The sequence below is a fragment of the Protopterus annectens genome, chromosome 2.part0 (genome assembly GCF_019279795.1).
Source record: "Protopterus annectens isolate FY-2018-M chromosome 2.part0, PAN1.0, whole genome shotgun sequence".
In the NCBI taxonomy this organism is placed as follows: domain Eukaryota; kingdom Metazoa; phylum Chordata; order Ceratodontiformes; family Protopteridae; genus Protopterus; species Protopterus annectens.
Window position 1 is genome coordinate 1,753,950,952 of NC_056728.1, and position 14,880 is coordinate 1,753,965,831.

The window sequence follows — 14,880 nt, forward strand, 5'->3', positions numbered from 1 at the left end:
TATACCTCCTTTGGAAGAATTTTCTTTCTGTCAGTCTATTTTCAGGATGATTGAGATTTTTGTGGGAACAAGTGGATGTTCCCCCTGAAGTGAGGAGACATCACAATATGTTAAAACTGGATAGGTCTCATTCTACACCCATCCCTCTCATTTTGCCAGCCTTGAAGGCTGTGTTAATGCTACCTGTAATAATCCTGACTCTCAGCCTTCAGTCCAGAAAAACATAGATTATATAAAGTACCTAAATAAAAAAGTTTTGTTTTCTCATATTAGATCGGATCTGGCTGCTGTATCCACCTCTTAACCAGCTGGGGACAGATTATTTGTCAGCACCAACCCCATTCCTATGGAAAAAAGAAGGCAAGGTGTTAGACAGATTTGGTAAGTTAATTTTCTCTTCCTCCACTTTTGCTTATAGAATTAATAACTACCAGACACATATGTGAAAGTTTTTTTTTTGTTTTGAAGGGAAAACTCTGCCACACTTCCCTAAGAAGGTATTTCCTTTCTGAATTCTGTTGTTTCAAATATTTCACAAGTATCTAACCATGCTTTGAAAAGTGTGTATTATTGTACACATACTATGTCTAGGGCCTCCACTACTGCTACATTTTTGAGGAGGTATGCCTAGGTATGTAACCAAAAATTTGCGGATGAAACGAAGACTGACATTTTAAATTCTACTTTAGATACAGAGATTTTGTTTGGCCCTTCTGCTACTCAGGTCCTCAAACAATTTGATTAAAGAGGGAAGTTAATTTAATGATTTTTCTAAGATTTTTACCCCCCCCCCCCCGCAAATCTCCCAAATCATCTTTTCTCTAAAATCAACCCCTGACACCTCAAGGCAAACAGGGAGTAAGTAAAACAAAGATGACAGTAGGGGAACAATAAGAAACAAGGATCTTTTCCAAAAAAGGAACAGTCTAATACTTCAGAGGAACTATGCTGCTTATACCTCACCATCCCCACCCCTTCTGCCCCTATTTCTTTAAATCTGTCCCACAAATCGTCTCTTTATATTCCCCTTTGGCAATAGATTGCTTGAAACTCTTGGTTGGATAGCACATTGTGGACAGCATGGAATTCACATTTCACATATTTTGTTTATTTAAATTATTTGCTTCCCTTTATAGAGTCTTCTCAGATGTAAAAAATCCTTAATGTAGGTTTAATCTCTTCTTTCCAATATGGGATTCCAGATAAATGAACAAAAATCCTCCTTGACTATGTCTTTCTGGACTGCCTTATAGACACTTGCCAATAAAAGGCTTTTCTTTCACAGAAGAATGTGGATTTTTTAATCTGGAAATTTTCCTGAGCTTCTCACATCACTCTCCAACTTCTGCAAGAGAATATTCCAGTATTCTAGGGTTAATGGCTTCTATGATTCTCATGATTTATCTTGCCAGGTTACACACAAGAAAACTTCAATGGTTTGTAAAAAAGCACATGGACCCAGCATCTTCATCTTCTGGAGTTTGAAGATTCCTATATTTGGGTTTTGTCAAAAAGAAACTTTACTATTGGTGACAGCAAATGGCTCTAAATCGGTTTCCCTTTTTCTCCTTGGATCCAAGTCAATCTGTAATTACAGATGCCCCAGATTCTCCTTGGAGAGCAGTTTCAATGGGAGTAAAGGTGCAATGTTTGTAAAATTTTTCAGGTAGACCAAAGCATATAAATGTCAAAGAGATGTTGGCTGTGATTCATGCCTTAAAAATCTTTTAATCATTTGTAGTCCCCAGGACCTCTTCAGGTGATTCCAGATGACACCACACTGATGTGACACATAAACAGTTGGGGGGGGGGGGAGTATTGTACTCCCTGTGCAGCCTGGTTATGATGGTTGGGGAGGTAGTTCTACAGCATTCCTTAACCATTCAAGTATATTACAGTTTGTCAGAGCAAACTATAGTGGCAGATAACATGTGCAGGACTAGAATAAACCTTCACAAATGGAAATTAAATGAGGCATCTTCCAGGAGTTGATCCAGTTGTGGGGAACACCACAAATACATCTGTTTACCTCCTTTCAAAACAGACAATGAATACGTTCTGCTCCAAGGCTCCTTACATGCAAGCCTTGAAAGCAGATACATTTTCATTTCTGTGGTTGGGAATATTTATTTATACATTTTCACCCTTTCCACTGTTACCTAGAGTAATTCTGAAATTTTAGCATGAGTCTCCGAAAATCATTGTGGTAACTCCCTTTTGGCCCAGACAGCTTTGGTTCTCCTTTCTTTTACAACACCTTTATTGAATTGCCACCTAAGACATAGGCAAACTTACATTTATATAAAAGAAAACAAATCATGTTAACATGTTCACAGTTACAGACATTGTACTTCACATGCATGCTTTTATGCAATTATCATCAAGCCAGCCATACATAAATTGCACTATTCCTGCCTTCCCCTAAACCCTCACCCCTCCTCCAAAACATTCTGCATGTATTGCTCCCACAATTTCCATTTTTTTCTATGTAGTTTGCTCTTGTTTTCTAAAGATCCCACTTCTAATTTTTTTTATCTTTGTTGCAATATTCACTACTTCAAATACAATTGGTTTACATTTTGATTTCCATATTCTAGTAATTGCTTTTTTGGCATCACCAGAATTAAACTTAACAAGGCCTTACTGTGTCTAGGCAATTCAGATCCTGTATCCCAGCTCAAAATTTTTTTTCTTAATTACACTTATATTCTCACCCAATATTTCTGACAGAGTACTCTGTTGCGAATTTTTAAGGACTGCCAAATCATTACACTCCCAAAACATATGTTCCCAATTACCTCTTTCTTCCCCATCCCATCTCCAACATTTGCCATCTATGTAAGGAAAAAAATTTTTGGAGTCAGTCAGCTTGGGGTATAAAATACCTATGCAAACACTTACAAGCAAAAATCCTAAATCTTCTAGACTTTGTGGCATATTTGAGAGCCACACATATATCCTCCCATTTTTTCTTGTGAATAGTTTATCCAGTCTGTCTTCCATATATTTTCTAAACTTCTCAGATTGATTCTTATGGTTATCATGCAATATTTTATAAGCCTTACAAATTATCCTTTTTAACAGCAGCTTCTGTTCTAGAATTATTTAAAAACTCCACCAGAGCACGTCTTTCACTTAGGATTCCCCTATTCCTTTTTCTTTACCTATACTCTGATATCAGTCCCTGATAGGGAAGGCATTCTCTAGCCTGCAGTCCAAATGTCTTCTTGGTGTCTTCCCATTCTGTTACCTTTTCCCTCTCTAGTTATTTGCTCCCAATACATTGGTTCTTTTACCAGTTTTCTCAAGTAAATTTCAGCCTCCTCTTGCTTATTCTGTGTAACTCTAATTGCAGTCATCCGTACTGGAAGAATTACCTTTCTCTAGTCTCACATTGGCTTAGTTCTTAGAATACTTTTTGCTTCTTTATGAATGCAATATTATGTATAGCTATTGTTATTCTCCTTAAGGATCTGCATCCAAAATCCCAGTCTCTCCATATTTCTTGAATTTTCCCTGCTTCATCATCATCCCTTTCTACTTTGATTTATAATTTTCCACTTGTGTTACATATATGAGCTTTAACTATACTAGCTATAAAATATCCCTACAAATCAGGTAACCTTAAACCACCTTGCTCTGTTGAAAGGATCATCTTATCCCAAATGACCCTAGCCCTCTTTCTCTCCCAGATAAAATCCTTCAACTCTTTATTAATTACGGTTCACAACTTTACCTCTGGTTGATAAAAATATGTCTGACCTGCATATAAAAACAAAGGGACTAAAATAATTTTCACTGCTTGCATCTTGCTATCCATATCCATAAACAAGAGATTCCATTTTTTGCATTATCTTTCTACGTATCCTTATTTGTCATAACAGAATCCTTTTTAACCCATACTCTTAAATACTTAATTTTATCATGTTGCATAAATGCAGGGTTTGCTGAATCAATTCATGTGTGGGTACGTACTCTATATCTATAACATTTGTCTTGTATTCATTAATTTTATTTTCTGAAAAAACTTGAAAGTGCCTCATAATATTCCACAACACTGAGATGTCCTCTTTTGGTTTTATCAGGAATAACATAGTATTGTCTGCAAATAAAGACAGCTTTTCTTGATTATTATACCAATTATATCCTTGAATTTCTGAATCCCTTTAAATATAAAGCAAATAACAAAGGGGAAAGAGGACATCCCTGCCAGGTTCCTCTGTTCAGGCACAACTTACTAGAGAGGAACTTTTCCACTTAAAATTTTGCCACTGATCCCGCATATGTCCTCCTAATTAACCTTATTATTGTATCAGGGAATGCAAATGCTTTCATTTCCCTGTTCATAAAAATCCCAGCTTACTCTGTCAAGTGTTTTCTCTGCATCAAGACTCACAAACAATAGCAGTATTTTCTTACATTTGGCTTCCCATCATTCTGTTAATGTTGTCAATTGTTCTCCTCCCCTTGAAAAAAACACATTGATCCATATCTATCTTTTTTGGCAATAATTTTGATATTTTATTTAGCTATTATAGACATAGACACTATAATTGTAGTTTAAAATTGAAATAGACCTATATGAAGCTGGATCTGATAAGTCTTTACCATCTTTAGGTATTAGGAACGGCCCTAGGTCAACTGGTGCCCTAGGCAAAAGGGCTCCACTGTGCCCCCCACCACACTACCTGGTGCCCCCATCCTGGTCTACCTACACCAAATAAATACTGGAAAAGCGCCTCTGCTAGACCGGTGCCCTAGGCGACCGCCTAGTTGGCCTATGCCTAAGGCCGGATATGGGTATTATAGCCACCACAACTTTCTTCCAGGAAATTCCCCTTCTTTTAAAATACTGTTAAAACCAACTAGATCTTTATCTCTTTCTTCTATCTTAGCCTCCAAACTTTCACAGGAATACCATCTTTTTCTGTTGACTTTCCTGCAGATTGATTATACATCACAATTTTTATCTCATCTCCTTTTGTCTTGACTGTTAATTATTAAGCCTCATCTACCCCCAACCTTGACATACTTAAGTCTTTCATGAATATTTCCATTTTTACCTTTTCCTTGATTTCCACATTCCTCTGCTTTACAAATTTTCTTAAAATTTCTGAAATATCTCTAATGTCTCTATAGGATCTCTGGTTATTTATTTATTTTCTGTTATAGACTCCCTAAATTTAGCAACAAGCCTTCCTGCTTTCTGTTGCCTATTTCATTGTGCTGACAGTTTTTGTGCTGCCAGTTATTATCAAAAAAACAGTTGCTTAACAGCAATCATTCTAAACTCATGCATATTGTCTGAATACTCTCTTAATTTCTTTTTAGTACCCTGCAGTTGTACCTCTTCCTGTTCTGTGAGATTCCCCTTATTTTGCAATACTTTAACATTTGTCAACCCTTCTAAATAATTATTGTTACTCTCTTTTTCTTTTATTCCTACCCTATTTTTAAACTCCACTTATCCCATTCACTAGCTATAATTTCTGAAGAAATTTCTGTCTTCTCTAATAATTGTCTAGTAATTTCTACTACCCTTAAATTCCTCCCTTTTTTAACATGTAGATGGGAAAGTGATTATGTCTCATTTTTATTTCATCACCCTGCATTTTTATCTTAGTTGTTATTGGCATATGATCTGAAGCTTTCAATTAAATGCATATGCTCCTGTGAAACATACTTTCTGTCTAGTTTAGTTCATATGTTTAGCTGTTTAAAGCTGCTTCTATTTTTCCAGCCTTATGGTATTTGAGTTGATATATTCCTTCAATGTTGTCTTTATTCTGCTTTATTTTTTCCTATAGATTACTGGAAGCCATATCTTCCACCAAAGGTGGCGCTTGAACTGCTTTTTGCTGAACAAACTGCATGATTCTTGCAGTCAGTGTTTTCTCTTTACCTTTTCTAGTTGATTTTCTTTGAGGTTCTCTAAGGTTCTTTTTTGCTGGTATCCAGACAGTGTACTTACAAGCCAGTAACTGAATTTACTAAAACTTGCAGTGTGTTTCTGGCCCTTAGCTGTTGGTTTGTTTATTCACACTGAGGAGCTGAAATCAAGCTATATATCAGTATGCAGCCATCTTGAAGTGTCCCATTGGTTCTCCTTTTTTATGGAATTGGCCAAGGGCAATTATCACAAGCTTCCTCACAGACTGGACCTACTCACACAGGATGGGGAAGTTTGACGCACCCCAAACTCAAACAATTTCAGCTGTCTGACTGACTGGTTGATTCAGTTTTGATACCCTTTAGGTACTGAAAGAGGCAAGAAACCCTGCTACGAGGAAATCTTATATTGGCAAGTGGAGAAGATTTTTTAGTTGGTGCATAGCCAATAACCAAGTCCCTGTCTGGAATTATTTCCTCTGGTTTTCAAACAATTGTGTGAGTTATTATCCTATGGCCTTTTTACTCCTTTGGCATGGGGTAATTATAAACCATTTCAGCATGTCTGCACATGAATCCTCCTCTTCATTTCAGAGTTTGTTCAAGCTGTTCTGCAAAGAGTTTTTTTATATTGATACATAATATCATCTATTTTTTAAGTGATTCTTAACTAAGATCTTTACTTTTTGATTAGAAAGCTATTTCTGTCTTTTTCATCCAGTTATTCTGGCTGTTTTTTTTTCATTTTTTTGGTAGACTAACTGGTTTAGTGCTTTGACATGTGCAAGAGAGTATCCAGGTTGCAACTATTCATGAGTGAGTTAACAGTTTTTCTGTGCATATAGGGTTATCTGTAGAATGAATATATATATATATATCCTTACTACTTTCAGAGTGTACATTGAATCTAGCCATTTATCTCCCTTATTTTCTTCCAGATCTTGAATGACTAGGAGAATAGATTCTATATACTCTGGTTGTGCTTTTGCAACCCTGGTATTGTCATGTCAGTATTCCTTTAGGAAAGCTATACAGTTGTGGAATTTCTAGTATGGGACTAGAAAAGGACATCCTGTAAATTCAGACAATTCCAGTTGGTCATTCCCTACTATATCTTTTATTGCTATTCCCACCATGGGAAAATATTTCTAGACAGAATTAAGGCACATTCTAATAGAGTTTTGTTTTCTTTGCTGACACATTTGAAAGGGGTGGATTCTAGAAGCATGTTAGCATCAATTACATGGTCCTCTATACATACTTTATCAAAGCATTACATAACCGGATTCTTTATCCAGTTCCAGGACTGGCTTGGATAAAATCATTCTCCAAGGGCTCCTGGACCCTTATCATTCTTCCTCCCTGTTTGGATAAGCTTTGGTAACTAACTCAGTTTAGACAAAGGTTAATGCAGCAGTGAGAATGATGAACATAGTACAGCTATGTACGTTGCACTTTCCATAGCAGTAGGTGTTTGAACTTCTCCCTGCTGTAGTGGCTGCATCCACTCTCCACTTCTCTTCTACTGTATGTAGCTAGTTGATGGTATAAAAAGCTATATGTTTATATCTTTTTGGGATATCAGGATGAGTAGTCTTTCTCTTTGTTTTGGAAAGACAGTCCTAATGTTGTTTACATTCTGTCTGCTGATTTCCCTCTAAGGAGTTAGCCAATCAGCAACCAGAGTGTAGGTGTGGGAAGGAGCCAGTGCTTTCTGAAGACTCTTTAGTTGCTGTATACTGTGCAGGATACAATCCAAAGGCTACTGAAGCAGTGAGGAATTCAATCATCTGATGTTTTGGTGAGTGCAACTTATACAACTGTATGTAATTTTCTAGGACCCAGCACTACTTCTCTCAAACCCTATGGTGTGGCTCTAAGTGATATTTCTTCTTCCAGCAGCTGTTCTTGCTGTGTTGCCAGCTTTTGAGGTTGCCTTCTTCACAACCAGCATTTTAAATGACTACCAGCCACCTGCCCTCAAAAAGTCTGACAAATGAGATAAGAGCTCCTGACACATAAATTCCTTTTTTTTTCTTTCTACTGGCTTCTGTCAATATGAGGAAATTAATTTCTGACCTCCCTTCTTCACAGACTAAGGCATCTTTGAATTCTTTAGTATTCTTCGTGTCTCACATAAACAAAAAGCTCTCAGATGTTCTTGAGACATTGCTGATGCTATTTCTAGAACAGCTGCCATGAAGTCAGTGTTGACAAAAGTTGCCTGGCTGTATTCTCAAATTTATCAGAGGATGTCAAAGCTGAGAGCCTGAGAGCCTGAGATCCTGAACGCTTTCATGGATAAGGTGTTCTTTCATCCTTATTCTGCAGAGGTCCTGAACAGCAGGATGCTAATTAACACCTTTGCTTCCTGAAATCTTTTAAGCCAGGAAACGATCTGCTTCCTGAGAGTTTTTCTCCAAAGTCCTCTACTGAAAACACACTTCTTTAGATTTATAATGTCTGATAAATGGTGTGAGTTACAAAAAATATAAAATATGATCTAATGTTGTCATTTTCATTCATTCCTCAACTGATGGGTCCCTGATCCAACTTGACCACCTCTTCCAGATCCTCGGATCCTACTCTCAAACTCCTCCTTTTACCCATAATGCCCCACCAGCCTAACATACCTCAGATCTCATTTGCCATCATAGCACTACAGAGGCAGATACATTCTTTCTCAAGCTTTAGGCTACCAATGCTCCTGAAAGGTTGCCTGACCATTGCTCTCTGGAGGCAGTCAGGGAGCATTTGTCTTTGCACCAAAAAATATGATCATTTATCACAAAAGATTCCTGGATACAGAAAATTATATTCAGAAGTTGTATCATACCATTTTCACAAATTCCTACTAGAAGAATGAAAAGAATCCTCTGATGTTCCACCCAATCAGAGGGAGGTGGCAGCATTAGAAATAGAAAAGCTGCTCAGAAAAAGAGTCATCCAGAAGGTCCCCCCAGACCAGATAGGATCTGGAACCTACTCAGCATTCCTCTTACTGCCAGAAAAGACAGGGGACTTGAGATCCATCCTGGATCTCAGCAAACTAAACCAATACATGAAATATTCAGTGTTCCAGATGGTCACTGTTCAGTCCATTTTGCCCCTACAGAGAAAGAATGATTGGATGTGCTCAGTAGATCTTCAGGATGCGTACTATCACATCAAAATGAACAGGCAGTCCAGAAGATATCTACATTTCCAGCTGGAGCCAGTCATTACCAATTCAGAGCACTGCCCTTTGGCTTCATCACAGCTCCCAAGATGTTCACCAAATGCGTGGCTGCGGTAGCAGCTCACCTGAGACTGTTGGGATTCAGAGTGTTTCCATATCTAGATGAATTGCTCCTAACTGCCCTAACTAGGCATCTACTTCTACAGGCAAGGGACTACTTGGTCCAGATGTGTCTTCACCTAGGCATCACAGTTAATTACAGTAAAATCACAGCTCACACCTATGGCAGAGTCTGGAGTTCATAGGTGCTCATCTAGACATGGTCAATCATATAGCCTCTGTTCCTCCAACAGAAATTCAAACACTTAGATCATAGGTCAATAAAGTGATCTCACATCCTTCTATTCCAGCATGAATAATCTTACAACCCCTAGGATCCATGGCAGCAGCTATCAGTCTATTTTCTTTATCCAGGTTTCACATGTGGAGTCTACCATGGACTGTATCAGTACAGTAGTCTGTTCTTCAGCAGCCTTTATTCACCCCAGTCACAATCACACAATCTTGCAAAAAGTATCTTCTTTGGTGGCTTCACTCAGACAATGTTTCTGAAAGCCATCCTTTTGTTGTTCTTTTGCCCATAGTCATTGTGACCACGGATGCCTCCCAAATGGGGTGGGTGGGGGCACTACTTGGGAAGGACAGTCCAAGGTACAAGGTGCCCAGAAGAGGCCAAGGCGCATATCAGTGCCCTGGAAATGAGAGCAGTTCTCTTTGCATCACAGGCTTTTCAAGACACTTTCCCTTTTGGGACAATTGCTTTTCAGGTGGATTATATGTCTATAGTCTGGTACATCAATAAACAGAAAGGAACCAGATCTTACCCACTATGTGAAGAAGCAATGAGAGTGTGGTAATGGGTGATCTCTTCCAGCCACTTTGTCATAGCAATCACATACCAGAGAAGGACATCGTGACTGCAGACAAACTAAGCAGGACGATTCTGATGCCACGTGATTGGTCTGTCAATGTAAAAGTGATGGAGAGAATTTTCCATCGACAGAGCCAACCATGCAGCCACCTTTTCCCCTCTTCCCTCAACAACAAGTTCTTCACTCTGGTCCCTCCAATGGAGGAGTCACCAAAAGATGCTCTAGCTCATGGCTGGCCCTCCGGTCTCCTCTATGCTTACCCCTTGTTACCTCTCATCCCCATATTTCTACAGAAAGCATACCGGTTGAAAAGCATGGTTATCGTCATTGCACATTATGGCCTTGTCAAAGTTGGTTTCCTTTCCTGTGACCTCATTTTTTGCATCGGCCCTGAATACTGAACCCCTGTCCAGATCTTCTGTTTCATCTGACAGGGATGACTCACCCAGAATTAACTGGCCTCAAGCTGATTGCATGGTTTCTCCAGCTCCACTGATTGCTAGACAGCCCAGGCTTTCCTCTGTGGTCTGTCATATTTTATTATCTTCTCAAAAGGCTTCTTCTAGGAAAAATTACAGAAATAAAAGGAAGAGATTTGCTTTCTGGGCCCTTAAGAGAGAGATTGGGACTCTCTGTTTGCTCCTATACCCGAGTTGTTACCTTCAATCTTTGATGAAGGGGCTAGTTTTTCTACTATTAAGTTGCAGCTGGCTGCCACTTCAAACTTCCATATGGGTGAAAATAATTCTTCCTTACCTTCCTCTAGATTATGCAAAGCCTTTCTCGATGGAACCTTCTTGCTTAGGCCTCCAGTAAAGGATCATACTCCTCCTTGGGATTTAACTATCCTGCTTCAACATCTGACCCAAGGCCCCTTTGACCCTTTAGCCAAGACAGACCTTAAGTTTTTGTCATGGCTAACCATTTTTCTAGTTGCTATTGTATCACCTAGATAAGTATGCAGATCCCAAGGTCTCTCCTCCAAGCCTCTTTACCTAGTTTTCCACAAAGACAAGGTTTCCTTCTGGACCAACCTGTCTTTTTTCCCTATGGTAGCTTCTAAGCCTAATATCAACAGGTCATTAACCTCCGAGTTTTCTTTCCAAATTTCTCAAATAACGATGAGTACATGCTCCATCTTTTGGATGTACATAGACAACTTCAGTTTAGTTATTTGTATTCTTCTCACCTAACAGATTGGGAAGGCCAATTTCTAAAGTTACCCTGGCCAAAATGGCAAACTGATTACAGGTCCTTTGTCTGCAGTAAAAGAGGATTACCCTTGCCCAAGCACCCTAGAACTTATTCCACAAGGTCCATGGCTGTATCCTCAGCCTTTTGGCCAAGAACTTCAGATGACATTTGTGCAACTGCCAGTTGGTCCAATGCTTATACCTTTATTGCTCATTACAAGTTGGATTTTGTTTTTAGAAACATAGTTGCTTTTTGGTCTGCAGTACTCCAAAATATCCTTCCATGAGGACTACCCAAGGTTCAGCTAACTGGGGACTCTGTCCAATCAGTTGAGGAATGAATAAAAATGGCAATATCAGATAAAAACGTTATGTACTCACCATAACGTTACAGATATGTTGTCCACTTTCATTCTTCATCAAATTCCCACCCTCCTAACCCTCTTTCCTTTGCTCCTGGAGAGAAGTAAGGGATATTACTTTGGGAACTATTGTTCTTTGTTTCCAGTTCTATTATTTTAATCTATGCCTTTTTAAGTTTCCTTAAGGTATTATCCATTGTCAACTGAGGGCAGAAAACTCAATCTGAGGTATGTTAGGCTGGTGGGGAATTATGGGTAAATGGAAGAGCTCAAGAGTTGGATCCGAGGATCTGAAAGAAGTAGCTAAGTCCGATCTGAGACCCATCAGTTGAGGAAGAATGAAAATTGACAGCACAGATGTAACATTAAGGTGAAGGCATAACATTTTTGATATCCCTTTCATAGGCAATAGATTGTACACTGATGTTCATATCAAAGGTTTGTCTGTAGATGCTGATTTTGTACTACAGATTTGTGAAAGAAAAACTATATTCTATTTACCAAAAAATACTAGTGTCACAATCAAACAAAGGGTTATATCCTTGTAAGTGTGCAAAACAGAGCCAAGATATCAGCATGGGAATTGTTCACCTGTTCAAGAGTTTTCCAGTGATATATGACAAGAGGGGATACCCACTGCTGTTTTGTCATAGTGCCAAATCTATGCAAATTATTCATATAATTTCACAATATTTCAAAACAATATTAATCTACAAAACCATTTCTGATAGATGGCAGGTAGCAATGACAACATTTTGTCCCTTAATCTTATGTATACAATGGCACCATTTGTTCACCTGCAGGTCACAAACCCTTTTATGAAATTAATGCAGCTATGAAAATATAGATAATAGTCATAGCTGCTTTACCAAAAGAGCATTTGTATTTCAGAATGTCTTCATATTACCCATCATGTTTTAATGTCATTTTTTAACTGACATTCACTACTTGAACATACTGTGAATAACATGACAATATATCTCTGTCTTGTTTTTGCATTATCAATGTAAGCATAGAAACACATTTTTTTTCCAATAACTTTTTGTAAACAATCCTTAATCACTCCAGCTCATGACATCCCATGCTGACCATCTCACTGTCATATGTAGCAAACCCTTTTAGCTTATAGATGCTACCTTGCTGTCTTAGTTTTATGTATGTATCTTTACCATAGGTTCATAGGTAGGTACTAAGCTATCGGCCCAAGGGCCTACGTAAGCCTAGCCAACAAGGTTCCCTGGCTTACACCACCCAAGAAAGTTATTTTCCTCTGCCACTGTCGTGCAGAGACACAGAAGTGATCCCCGAGGTGTATTTCCTATTTCCCATCCACTCATTCAGATTTTTCTTGAAGAGTGCTAATGAAGAACTTTGCTTGGCATAGATGGTTAGCCTGTTCCAGAGTATGGGAAGTCTCTGGGACAGGAATTTATCCCTCCAGCATGTCCTGTTTATTGTGGTGACAAGGCTCAGGTCGCTAGAGCGTGTAGCTCAGAAGGATTGGGATTTCTTTAGGTGTAGCATGTCCAACAGCTCTGGGTTTGACACAGCTTTATATGTTAGGCAGAGATCACCTTGGAGTAGGCGATGCTACGGAATAAAGCTGAAGTATTTTGAGACGGTCAGTGTAAGGCATTTGTTTGAGACCAGTAATCCTCTTTGTGAGGTACTTCTGTGGCCTTTCCAGCTGCTGCAGATGTCTTGTGAGGTACATGCCAAAAGGGGCGTTGTATTCTATAATGGGTCTAATGAGTGACGAGTAGAGGGGAACAATGACTTCTTTTTTCCTGGATGAGAACCCTTTTATGATGAGGTGTGCCATGTAGAAGGACTTCCTAACTACTGTGGCAATGTGACTTTCAAAGGAGAGACTACTGTCCACCTGGGTCCTAAGGTCTCATATCACACATTCAGTGTTAAGTAGATTGCTGCCTATGTGGTAGTTCATGGGTACAGAGTTTTTACCAAAGGGGATGACACTGCACTTTTTGGCATTGAGCTTGAGGCCATGGCTCTGACTCCAGGCATCTGTCTCAGCGAGGCCCTTCTGTAGGAAGTCTACATCATTTGGGGACTTGACTATGGCTTCTAGTTTGCAGTCATCTGCGAACTTCATTACCCAGAGGCCTTCTGTGTTTACTTCAGAGAAATAGATGGCAAACAGGAGAGGTCCCATGACTGAACCCTGTGGTACTCCACTTGTCACTGGTTTGAGGTCATATTTGGAGTCTGCAACTTTTAGAGTGTGGGTTCTGTCAGTGAGCCAGTTGGCAACCCATCTTGTGACGTAGGGATTTATACCTAGTTTAGTGAGTTTAGCTATAATTCCAGAATGGGGGATGGTGTTGAAAGCCTTGGCGAGGTCAAGATAGGCTGTGTGAACCACCTTACCCTCATCTACGGCTTTGGCGACTGACTCAAAGAAGTCAATCAGGTTCAGGAGGCATGATCTGCCTTTCACACACCTGAACTGGGTGGGATCCAGTGTTTTAAGGTTGCCAATGTCTTTGTTTATGAGTTCCATGATGATATGTTCCATGACCTTGCAGATCAGGCTCATCAGGCTAATAGATCGATAGTTCCCAGGATCAGTGGTGGCTTCCCCTTTCTGGAGTGGGATAACTGTTGCTGTGCACCATTCAGTGGGCACAAAGCCTGATGTGAGGCTATTATTAAACATGGTGCTTTAGTGGGGAGCCAGTTCATTCTGAATTTCATGTAAAACGCCACCTGGGATGTTGTCCGGTCCCATGGATGCTGTGTTTTTGGCTTTAGAGAGTGCAGCTTTTACCTGCGTAGTTGTGATTACAGGGACTCTGCATTCTTTCTGTATAGAATATGGGCCCTTTAGGGGGTGGGGGGTAAAGTTAACACGGAACCTATCTGCCAGGATGTTGGCAATATCAGTTGGTTCTGTAATTTTCGTGCCGTTGTGCTGTAACTCAGAGTAGATCTGGGTGTTGCCACCAAGATTCTTGATATAGCTATAGAATGCTTTGTGGTTGTCCTTAGAATTAGTGGTGATTTTGTTTTCATAGATAGCTTTGGAGGATCTTATTTGGGATCTCAGCTTCTTACTGAGGCTGACCAGGGAGCTCCTCCACTCATGGGATTTTACTCTCTTTTGCAACAGTTTCTTCCTTCTGTTGTACAGTTTGTTTATGGTAGGGGACCACCAGATTGGCTTCCTTTTTTTTAGGATAGCGTCTTGGTTCTATTTGGGATAGCATGATCCATGCACTCTTGTAAGTGCTTATAGTGTGCATTTGTGTAGGATTCAGCAGTTGTAACTGTATTGTCCATCTGCATGGGTGTCATGAAGTTCA

The 14,880-nt window shown here is 39.3% G+C and overlaps 1 protein-coding gene across 2 annotated transcripts in view; it reads left to right on the top strand.

Annotated features, from left to right (window-relative positions):
* ZMYND12 (zinc finger MYND-type containing 12) overlaps window positions 1-14,880 on the top strand; it is a 1,002,866-nt gene that overhangs the window by 749,323 nt on the left and 238,663 nt on the right. Inside the window, exon 7 of one of the 2 annotated variants that reach the window (XM_044061779.1) lies at window positions 274-381. The exons of the other annotated variant lie outside the window; for it this stretch is intronic. Within the exon in view, the coding sequence (XP_043917714.1) occupies window positions 274-381 (108 nt within the window). The remainder of the gene's footprint in view (window positions 1-273; window positions 382-14,880) is intronic. 2 annotated transcript variants of the gene reach the window in all.